An 11,679-nucleotide genomic window follows, 5' to 3' on the forward strand; every position below is an offset into this window, starting at 1 on the left:
GGGCAAAGCTGAATTTCCGTGGTTCGGTAAACTGAATCACGAAAGTTCTAGAAATGTTCTTAGGCCTCGTTCGGTTTACCCCATCCCTGAAATCCCAACAATCTCTACCAGTATCATCAAAACCGAACGAGACCCAAAGGATGGCATTGACGGTAAACGGTTAGCGAGACTTGCAAGAATGCAGTTGTGTTTTCTGTTTTTTTTCTTGTACATAATCTATGTGCTGGTCGGTAGAATGTTTGCCAACGAAATACCACTTCCTCCGTCCCAAAATAAGTGACGTGAATTTGTATAGATTCTTATCAAATTAACATCACGTAGACAGTATTACATATTGCTACATGAAAAACGAAAAACATGAGAACTGCCAGGGCAGGGAGCGTCAAATTGTCCTACTGCCAGATGGATGGATCGGCTGGGGTAGAAATGTGACTGGAGACGGTCTGTCTATAGCAACGGACCCTACGGACTGCCGGATTATGTTAGAAACCGACACTGGTACAGAAGCTCTCCCTGATTGTCACCAAGACTCAGCGCCGCTCGCAATACGCCAACATAAAAACAAACAAACCGTCAATTAATTAAGATTATCAAACTAAAATTGCAGAGCCACTATTTTTTGGATAACCTCTTGCTTATGTACAAATTCCAACCGACTTGAATAATCTCTCGTCATGTGTTACTAAGGAGAAAGACAAATAATAACATGGACATCAATAACTCTAACAAACCCTCTTCTCACGTGTGTTCAATTTAGACGAGAGCCTGAGATAGTGAAATTCATTAATTAATTGCCTAGCCTTTACAGATCAGTTGTGGTCTTTTCAAGAAATAATATATCATCTTTCTTGACTTTGAATTTCAAACACCATCTTCCTCATGAACAAGGTTACACATTTTAACCAGGTGTATGTCACTTTCTCTAAGGAACCATCTTGTTGCAAAATTTCTTATCAAATAATTGCACTGCATGTAAGAAATTGTTGAGGTTTCATGTTGGTTATATCTCAAAGCATTGATGTATTCTACTCCCTCCGTCCCATAATTCTTGTCGCTGAACTAAAACAACGACAAGAATTAGAACTAAAACAGCGACAAGAATTATGGGACGGAGGGAGTAGAATTCAGGGAATGCAGGAACAGCATTGATGTATTCTGTGATCAGATATTGTGCTGGACTGCAGGCAGAAACAATAATATCATTCCTCGTGTATATTCATAACAACATGTAATTTGAAGTGATTCAGTGAATATGCAGCACACGATGTATGGATGTCAAAAGAAACATGAGATTGGAAAGCTAGGCAAGTGATCTATATAGTCATTGAAATATGAATCCCAATCATAAACCTTGTAAATCTAAAGATCAAGATGCAGGAAAAAAAATAGATACAAGGAAGATCAAGATACAGTAAAACCATGACGCATCAACAACAATGAGAAGAAAGCACAGATTACAAATATACGCAAGGTAGAGCCAGAATTTGGGACATATGCATTCACCAAGTAGAAATAATCAAATCCAAAGTAATAAAAATGTACGCCTAAATCTAAAAAAACATATGTATAGGAAAAGTAGTATCAACCAAAAACATATGCATTCACCAAGTAGAAATAATCAAATCCAGAGTAGCAACATGATAACTTAGCAGAGTTGGTTTTAATCGAAAAATAACTTAGCAGAGTTGCTGTAAGAATCTAAGAATAAATGTTGGCATGCAAGTTTCCACATAATATGTGCGCCTATAGATCCAGACAACTTACCAGTGTCATCGTCATCGTAATCCAATGCAGTTTTCTCAAGCAAGTAGGTATCCTTTCTTCCCTAGCTTCTGCAAACTCTGCGTACATTTGATTACAAATAATGATGGAACTACTACACAAACGCTAGCTATCTAACAATATATATGTGGACAAAATTGTTTGATTAGAAATCACTTCATCCAAGAAATGTTACAATGGCCAAGGTGTGCTGTTCTGTGTCGGAAGTAATCTTGCCTCCATTCCTATTTTAATCTTGCCTCCATTCCTCAGAAAAAGAAGTTATCTGGCATCAAAAAGAAGAAGATTCACAAGTGCAAATACCAAAAGGATATATACAGTACTAAGAATACATGAACACGAGAACATTTGCTTGTTTTTAAGCATTCAACATTAGTTGTGCCGCAAACTAATTTATCACACATAACAATAACAAAGACCAAGTAGCACGAACTGTGGGCTGCACATCCACACAGGCAAAATATAATTTACCTTCGTTCGTTTACATGCAACAAATTCTAAATGCAATCCTTATTAGAAATATTAGGAGAAGAATTACCATTAAAAACTTACTTGGAAGTCCACTGTGTCTTTCTCTTCCCTTCTTCCCTCTCTTTCCGCTCAGGCACCGCGTCGCCACAAACCATGCTTTTTATCTCATCGCCTATAAATATGTAAGCTATTTGGAAACAAAATCTGTCATGTGAACACAAATAAATAAATAATGTGGCCAAATAGTCATGTACTCCCTCCGATCCTAAATTATTGTCAAAATATTACATGTATCTAGACGCTTTTTTAAGAATAGATACATTCATATTTGGACAAATTTGAGTCTAGAATTTAGGATCAGAGGAATATCATGTTTCCTAAAAGCATCAGTAAATGTGTCAATTATTTACTTGACACGCGCTGTGAAAAATGGTAACCATGCTTTTTATCTCATTAGCTGCATGCCTGATCAGTTCCACTGATCGAAGGCTGAGTCAACTAGAGTTGAGTTGTGGGCACATGCATGAAGCAGTACAATTGCACCTGAAGAAGCTGAACTATGAAAGTATGGAACCAGCAAAGAGTTACAGACATGTTATGGGCATAATTCCTCCTATGGAAGCACAGCTAGTCTTCCCTCGCTTAAAGTAATGATATATATAAATAGATCGCATGCCTTAAGAATTGAGATATGGTATATATAAATCATAGAGGAATAACATCTATAAGTACCAAGTAATTAAATGTTGGCAGAAATCCATCTAATCGACCACCAAGTAAAAAGTAAGAAGCATAATCAATAGGGAGTGGAAAGGAAAATTGTGTAAAGTACCAAATAATTCTGGAAAAGGAAGCATAATATGTGGAGGAATAGCTTAAATTAAGATTAGAGAATAAGAATGGTAACACAAAAGAGGACTGAAAATGGCAAGTGCAAGCATGAAGGCTGGCCTTGGTATTGTCGACATAACACAAATCAACAGTTCCTTGATTCATCATCTTAATTTAAGCAGCAACAACAACACTACCTGACTTATCCGTTCCTTCTTGTTGCAGAAATGACTCATATATGCCTTCTCTGTTGGTTGATCTCAACTTTTTCAGTTCCTGGACATTGTCAAAATAGACAGTAGACAGTAAGAAGAACATAATCCAGAGGATAAGATCAATAATGAGAAAACCCTTGATTGTCAAATTACCTGTCAATGTCTCTTTGTTCAGCGTAATACTCCTTGAATATAATAACTTTTGTGTCTACAGCCTAAGAAACCTGCCCAAATTTGAATCGAGTTACTTGGGATGCTGCAATCAAGATCAATCGAGCATGGAGAAATGAATTGAGTATCGAAATCGATCGAGGAGGAGGGTCGCATCCTGGTGGGGTACTCGTCATGTGCATTTCATCAAACAAATGGCAGGCACACATAGATGCTACTGCTACTCAACCTTATAAGAAGGACATGGCCAGGGCGTGGATGGTGATGGTGCAACGCGGCGGTGTCGGCACGGTGGTAGCTTCGCGAGAGAGCGCAGGGTATGATGGCGGCGATGGACGGACGGTGCGCGGCGGCGGCGTCCTCCGCGATGGCGTCCCAGGCTGCGACGAACGGCAGCGCGGCTGCGGGTAAGGGAGGCGGGCGTCTGTTGGAGGCATCCTCCGCGGCTAAGGAGGGCGGCGGCCGCCGCTGCGTGGGAGACGTCATCTGCGGAGAGGAAGAGCGGCGTGACGGACATCCGGCGACGCGGCGAGCGCCCTCCCTCCCCGAACCCAAACTGGTGGCGGCGGCAGACTTCGGAGTCGCGCGGCGGCAGCGGATTTGATCTCCACGGGCATCAGAGATTTGGGGACCGGGGGTCGGGGCAGCGGCTCCATGAGGAGGAGGACGGCGGTGGGGGAGGCGGCTCGATGAGGAGGAGCGCTGGGGAGGAGGCGGCGGCACGAGCAGATGGAGGGCTGCGGGTCAAGATTTTTCCGACGGGGCTGCGGGCGGGAGGACGGCGCGACGGTTTTCTTTACGTGGAGGCGGACAGCGGCTCAGGCCGGCGCCATGGCCCCAGCGGCGGGTGGCGATGCCGCTGCGGCGATCCAGATCGGGATAAGGGGAGAGCGGAGGGAGGCGATCCAGATCGGGATGAGGAGAGGGAGGGAGGCGGCGATGGAGATCTCATCCGTTGGCGCTGGCACTGGCGGTCGAGTCCGACGGCGGCGGCCCGTCCCTTTCCTCTGTACCGAGCGCGCCCGTGGAGAGAAGGAGAAGAGAAGCGGTGGCAATCCACGGGACGACGTGCGAGACTACAGGCTGCCACGGACGCAACTGCAAATCAAGGAAGACTCAGCACCGCTCTCAATACGCCATTTGATCCAGGATTCCAGGGATTCGTCGACTGTTCGCAGCCTCACATGCAAAACTGTTTTGAATTCTGTGAGCTATTCCTGGCCAATCTGGAACGGGTAACACCCGTACCATGTGTTGGCTGCGTCATGGGCCTGGTGGTATCCATGATGCTGTAATATCTGATTGCCCTTCTGATTAATGCAAACTTTTAACCGCAAAAGAAAAAAGAGAACATTAGATTTTGACAAGGGGCTCGCACTATTGAGACAGGTGCCCGGAGATCGCGGTGACATATGGCTGACTCCAGTGGTACAAGCAAAACGAACTACCGACCGGTGATTTGATCCTGATTGACTACATTTTGGCCATTGTGTAAAAAAAAAACTACCAGGATTTTAATTTTTTTCAGGATGAATTTTTTTTTGTTGAATCTTTTTTCATGGAACAAAGTTTTCATTGCACAAAATTTTGTTACACGGAAACAATCTTAATTAATAATTTCGTAGTACAACTTTCATGGTGCATCTGTAGACAAATAATATTGTGTTAATTCGAGTTTTATATTTCCTTTAATTTTTTTTCCTTCACGACTTATTCTCACCGCGTCTCCAAATTTATCCACCTCTTTATTATAAGATTGTGTCAAGATATTTTCTCAAACCCTAGTTTCTCTCCCTCCCTCGGCGCCGTCGCCCTCATCCCACCTTGCCTCGCTCTGCGCACTCTATAAAAGGATGTCGTAAGTACGGCATATCAAACACATCGGAGCAATCGGAAAGTTTTGTGTCTACTGTCCATCACCACTAGATACATGATTATCCCCCTCCCCTCCTCGTCCTCAGTCATACCTCACAATTTATCTCTCCACTTTGCCATGTCTCTCCGTCTTCTCGTTAATCCACCTCATGTGGCCTACAAAGCCGCCACCACCAAAAGCGGAGCCTGCGCTCTGGCAAAGCCTGAGCACAGGACAAGCTAAATGTCCAAGGCCTGAACAAATCAACGACCAACAGAAGAGCCCGCGTCGCATCATAGACTATGTGGTAAGGTATGATCTAAAGTTGTTGTAAACATTGTAGGAACCATTGAGAATTTGTGTTCGCTAACGGGTCATGGTAATTGGAGAAGGGTTCAGTGACGTAACTGCACGTGACTTTTGGATGGCTGACACATGGGTCCCACGGCACGTTGGCCCAAATGCCAGCCAGCCAAAGTCAAATCTACGTCCATGGTAACTATCTTCCATACATTTCTCGATTAGATTTTTCTTACTAGAAATGTATTCTGCTTTTTGAAAAATGAGAATCGTAATGTGACAAGGGCGATAGGACTTCCTGCCGTGACACTGTTTTCCTATGTATCCAACACAAAAAGCACTACAAAAACATTATTTTGTACTCCCTCCAATCCAAACCAATAGCCGCAACTTTGTCTAGATACACACGTCCTGAGTTTGCAAAATCGCTTGAGTTTCAACGTTGAAACAGTGCGTACGTACATGCCTAGTTTGCAAAATCACTTGAGTTTCTTTCTATGTATGGCTATAATAGCGCAGAAGAGTTTTCGCAGCTTTTCTTTCCATTTTTCGTCCGATTTTATCCTGCTAATAGCCATTAATGTATATTTGGTCATTAATACTTAAAAATTCATATGGAAAAATAGGAAAGGTTTTAACATATGCCATTTTATTCTAGTTTTTTTTGTTGATATCTTTTTGGTTGAGAATCGAAAAGATATATCCAATACACGGGAATTTAATAAATTTCCATTAATTTACAGGAACTTTCTGTAAATTATTGGAAATCTATTTCCCGTCTTTTGGAAATATCTTTTTGATTCTCGACACAAAGACGATATCTACAAAACTAGAATCAAATTGCATATTTTAAAACCTTTCCCATTTTGTATGGATTTTTTTGTATTCATGACCAAATACGTTATGCATTAATGGCTGTTAGCAGCATGGAGCCGGGCAAAAAAGGGAAAGAAAAGCTCCGAGAATTCTTCGAGCGCCAGTGCACACATACATGGAAAGAAACACAAGTGGTGTTGCAAAGTAGGCCCTGGACCCGGATAAGGATTCAGTGACGTAACTGCACGTGACTTTGGGTGGCTGACACGTGGGTCCCACGGCACGTTTGGCCCACATGTCAGCCAGCCAAAGTCAGGGGCGCGCAGTACTTCACCGATTCTGCATCCCCTGCACCCACCGCTTCAAAGTTGAAACCCGTCCACGATCTAGTTTCCATTTCCTTCACCTCTCCGTCCCAACTTCAAAGATGATTATTATTATTATTATTATTTTCACCACGTGGCAAATGTGGTTAGCAATTAAAAAATGCAATCAAAAAAATTATTATTATTTTTATTTTATTTTTATTTTTGCGGGGCAATCCCAACTTGAAAGTTGAAACCCCTCCACGATTTTGTTTCCATTTCCTTCACCTCTCCCTCCCAACAAATAGAGCCGAACCTCAGCCCACAGATCTGCAATCGATCGTCCGCCGGAAAGATCCACCAGGTACAGCAGCCGCAGCATGCAAATGCATTTCAATATCCATCCTACTACTGTACATTGCTAGCCATAGCTCTTCTCATGCATTTTCCTTTCCTCGACCGACCGATCTTGTGCACAAGCTAGCTGATATACTTTGTACTAAATCTCTGTCGGGTCTTTGTGTGTGGCTAGCTTGGGTCGAAATGGCGGGGCCGAGCAACTCCGGCGTGGAGGTTTCCGCGGCGGTCCCTGCGTGGCTGCTGACGCTGCTGGGCGTGGCCTTCTTCCAGCCGTGCCCCGCGCACCTCGGCGTGCCCAGGAACGAGTGCAACCACTACTGCATCGACTGCTCCACCGCCGGGCCCGGGAACAACGCCGTCTTCTGCTCCTTGTGCCTCCGCGACCACGCCGTCCACCACCAAGTCCTCCAGGTAAATTAATCACGCACTTACTTACTCAATACGTGCTCTGGATCGAGAACTAAGCTAAGCTAACAATGCATTGCAGATCCGGCGGTCGTCGTACTCCGACGTGATCCGGGTGGCGGAGGCGGAGGAAGTGGCGGACGTCTCGTTGGTTCAAACCTACGTCATAAACGCGGACAGGGTCGTCTTCCTCAACCCGCGCCCCACGGCGCCCGGCCACGGCAGCAAGTGTGTCGGCGCCGCCGGCACATGCCTCGAGTGCCCCCGCGCGCTCATCGACGCCGCCTTCTGCTTCTGCTCCCTCGGCTGCAAGGTCCGCGTACACATATTAATTTCCTGCAAATATAGTCTAGCTATATCTATACTATACTTCGCTGACGGCTATCTGTTTTTTTTCCTTGGATGATGTGTGCAGCTCAAGGGAATGGGGTCGGACCCGGCCCTGACGTTCGCGCTTGAGCCGGACCGCGAGGGGGCCGCAGGGCCATCGGGCCAGCAGGTCGCCGAGCCCAGCGCGAATGAACACCCTGAAGCTACGACGCAAGGCGCGGCCCAGTTTCAGAGGCCCGGACAGACCAGCTACCGGAGGCTGCCCAGGAAGGGCGTCAAGCGTCAGCCCGAACGGGCGCCATTCTTCTGATGTGTCGTGCCGTTGCGCCGCACATGCATGGCATGCAAAAAAAAAAAAAAACAATATGTACCCCATATAGCCATGCATGGGCCATGATTTTATATCATCTATGAAATAAAAGGTTTTGCCATAATATATTTGGAGAGTACTCTATTCCTGGTTTAGATGGATCCAGATTGATACTTGGATTGGTTTTCATGCGTGTCATTTTCGTTGGAGACACACGCGCTCTCCTTCTCCCATGATCTATCGATTAGTTGCAACAACAGTTGTTGATACATGGATGCGGAGGCACATGTTGGAGATCGATCGACACGCTCTCAGGCACATGTTGTTGATACAATTCATCTCGTTTTTGCGGATTGCAACATATATGATCTATCCGGCGCTGTAAAGAGACACTGCCGTAAGTCGCTAATGATCCCAGTGACGGCCGATTAATTTGTTACCGTCTTTGAGCCTAAGCCAGGCCAAGACAAGCTAGCGATCCCGCACATTCTGCATTTTGGTATTTTGGGATCGATGAACTCCCACGCTGCTGTTTGGCAACCGTTCCACATGATGAAGATCGAGGTGTCTCGATGCGCTTCCGGCCAGAAAAACCGTTCCACGTGGATGAACTCCCGCACCTCTTACGGTTCCCCTACCGTCCTGCTAGTACATGGATGCGCTTGCTGTCAGGAAAACGTCCCGGTCGATCGTCTTACAACATGTCACCATGTCGCGGTTTTACATGACATGTACCCATACCCTTGACAACACTCTTGTGGTCATGTAATTCCCTTGGAAAAAGTACAAATTATGATGAAGAATATATGCTCTTGATTTAAGTTATTTTCATTAATTAGTTTGCTTTTGGATTGAACTCCACGTGGTATACATCTCATCCATCAATTGGATGTCCGATGAACAATATTGAAATTTCATTTTGCACAATTAATTTCATTGTATTTACATTACGGAATACATCGAAATTAAAACTGAATTAAACTAAAGGATAAACAGAGTAAAATCAACTAAAGTACCATAAAACATAGAATTTCATCAACATCTGGATTTTTTGTATATATCTTATTTATTTTATTCTTTTGTATCTAGCAAAATTGTAAGGTAGAAACCAAAAAAGATCCTGGATTCCCATTTAATCCGAAAAAAAAGAGATTCTTGTTCGTAGAACATCGATAAAGAAAAAAAAGCAGACTATCGGATTTGAACCGATGACCTCGCATTACAAATGCGATGCTCTAACCTCTAAGCTAAGTGGGCTTAGATACCAGAAATAGTGTAACAAATAGAAATAGGTATAGTATAGAAATCCGTAAAATCTGAGATCTTAGTTATTAATCCAAGGGGGGGAACTTTGCACAGAGTTCCATTACGATTAATGGGTGGCTTCGAGGGGTACAGATCCATAATAGACATATAGAGATCATTATACGCCAAGTGACATCAAAAGTGCGGGTTTCCGAAGATGGAATGTCTAATGTTTTTTCACCTGGGGAATTAATTGGACTATTACGAGCGGAACGAGCAGGACGAGCTTTGGATGAATCGATCTATTATCGAGCAATTTTATTGGGAATAACAAGAGCTTCCCTTAATACCCAAAGTTTCATATCTGAAGCAAGTTTTCAAGAGACAAAGGGTCGCGATCTCGCGACGGTGAGCTAACTCCAAAAACCCGTCTCGCGTGTCTACCATTTCACCATCAAGGCATCTTGAAATTGTTTTTGATGTTATTTATTTCAGTTGGGTTCAGTTTTGCTATATCAGTTGATGGATTGAACTCCAGTGTGTGGTATGTCAATCATCCATTGCATTTGCGCAAAAAAAAATCATCCATGGCACAATTGTCGTCTTGCTTATGGAAGTATTATCGCTAACCTAGTTCTTGAAGAAGACGCTGAAGATGATGAAGCAAACAAGCTCGATTGTAAAGATGCCTATGACCATGCAAACGACCCGGGGCCTGTATCGTGTGATTTCATCCGGTATCCGCATAAGAATGTGTGGCTCCTACATTTGAGCACCATGTGGGTGGCATATCATCTCGAAACCTAAAAAATCAAGTATCGAGGTTACATATTTCCTAAAGAAGCAATAAATAAATTCATCGAGAAGTGTCATGCAGTCCCCGTCATTTCTTTCTCCTGGTCCCACCAAGGCGGGCCCCTATGGGGTAATAAAGAAATGGATTAAAAAGGGGACTTCTACTACAGTCTATGCCACCCATTCTTTATGAGGGAAGTATTGTCCGTCCCATCGTAAACTCCTACAATATCATGATCAAACAGGTTTATTCTTTTTTGGTAGTTCAACAAACGGTCGCCCCTCCAACAAGAAAAGGTAGAAATATGGTAACTTTCTCTGACATTTAGATCGGAGAATTTATAGGGGACATCGTGTTCTAAATTTCTAGAAACCACGCAATTAATTATATAGCCAAAGAGAATTAATACACCACGCCTAAAATCATCGCAAGCGCAACTAATGGCTACTAAGCTATTTCTTTGTAAAGCTCATACTAAGATTAGAAATTCCCAGTAAATTAAGCTGCTAGTGCTGGGTAAACTCATACTGGCTAAAGTGGAAAAGAACAATATGGTTGAGAAATTCGGCATGGTGCTCACTAAACCTCCATAATATCATAATATCTAACAGGTCGACACATTCCCTTATCGCTACTGCTACATTTATGTGTGAATTATCCGTAGTAACCACCATTGCTAGCATGGTACTCCCTCCCTCCGTTTCAGTTTTTTGGGCCGTTAGCTAGTTTTCTCTCGTTCAAAATTGGCTGGCCAATCTCTCAGATTTGTTTGTTTTACGGATCCTTGACCCTCCTATTAATTACCAATCCAACTAACTGTCCATCCTCCGTTCAAACTGACCACTAATTTCACGAGGCCATTAATGTTAGAGGGAACCTAGCCCACACGAGGCCTATCAGGAGCAAGCCCACGCAAGGCGTATCGGGAGACGTCAAAACTGCTGCAGAAAGGACCAATATTATTGCGATGATAATTACCGGAGCCAGGGTGGAAAACTTCCTTGGTTAAAGTGAAATTGGAGAACAGCCCGGTATACCGAAACGGAGGGAGTAGAAATATGGCTGCACAGTTCTTGCTGGGGCATGAACGTTGTGGTGTCGGTGGTTGTAATATGCGGCACCCTCCGCACTTGGCTAGATGTTCCTTTTCATGATCGTAGCCCCCCATTGTTGTATGGCTCCGAGCCTGTTACATCACGAGGATGCCCATTTGATGAGTACTAGAGAGCTAGCGTTCAGGACAACGCTACACCGACAGTTTTGGCAGGCAGCTGAGACGCAATGTTACTCCCGTTCGATAATGGTATATATAAGAATGACAATCCTTAACATGCAATGATTTGGACTTTTGATAGAGAAATTTCATTGAGTAGCTCTCAAATGTATAAATGATTTTTGGTTCGCTTTAAAGATGCATGATAGGAACTTGGCACCGCTTATGGGATTGCCAAGGATTTGGGTCCCACTTAAGGCCTGTATGGTACTGG

The 11,679-nt window shown here is 43.8% G+C and overlaps 1 protein-coding gene, 1 long non-coding RNA gene and 1 other non-coding gene across 5 annotated transcripts; 1 reads left to right on the plus strand and 2 right to left on the minus strand.

The window, feature by feature from the left end:
* Nucleotides 1–251: 251 nt before the first annotated feature.
* LOC104583458 lies at nucleotides 252–4,714 on the minus strand. 3 transcript variants are annotated; one of them, XR_002964601.1, is made up of 5 exons: nucleotides 3,700–4,705; nucleotides 3,453–3,523; nucleotides 3,282–3,360; nucleotides 2,335–2,440; nucleotides 252–2,047 (listed from the first exon to the last, which is right to left on the minus strand). It is a non-coding gene; the product is annotated as an uncharacterized LOC104583458 (long non-coding RNA). The 3 variants fall into 3 exon arrangements; XR_731206.3 differs by having other exon boundaries at nucleotides 2,335–2,457; nucleotides 3,700–4,704; XR_002964600.1 differs by having other exon boundaries at nucleotides 2,335–3,360; nucleotides 3,700–4,714.
* Nucleotides 4,715–7,289: 2,575 nt separating this feature from the next.
* On the plus strand, nucleotides 7,290–8,151 carry LOC100830521. The gene is made up of 3 exons (XM_003571040.1): nucleotides 7,290–7,517; nucleotides 7,594–7,824; nucleotides 7,927–8,151. The coding sequence occupies exons 1-3, from the start codon at nucleotides 7,290–7,292 to the stop codon at nucleotides 8,149–8,151; spliced, it is 684 nt and encodes a 227-aa protein (XP_003571088.1).
* Nucleotides 8,152–9,336: 1,185 nt separating this feature from the next.
* TRNAT-UGU lies at nucleotides 9,337–9,408 on the minus strand. Its single transcript has one exon. It is a non-coding gene; the product is annotated as a tRNA-Thr (tRNA).
* Between the last annotated feature and the right edge of the window lie 2,271 nt (nucleotides 9,409–11,679).

The sequence above is a fragment of the Brachypodium distachyon genome, chromosome 3 (assembly GCF_000005505.3).
Source record: "Brachypodium distachyon strain Bd21 chromosome 3, Brachypodium_distachyon_v3.0, whole genome shotgun sequence".
Taxonomy (NCBI): Eukaryota; Viridiplantae; Streptophyta; class Magnoliopsida; order Poales; family Poaceae; genus Brachypodium; species Brachypodium distachyon.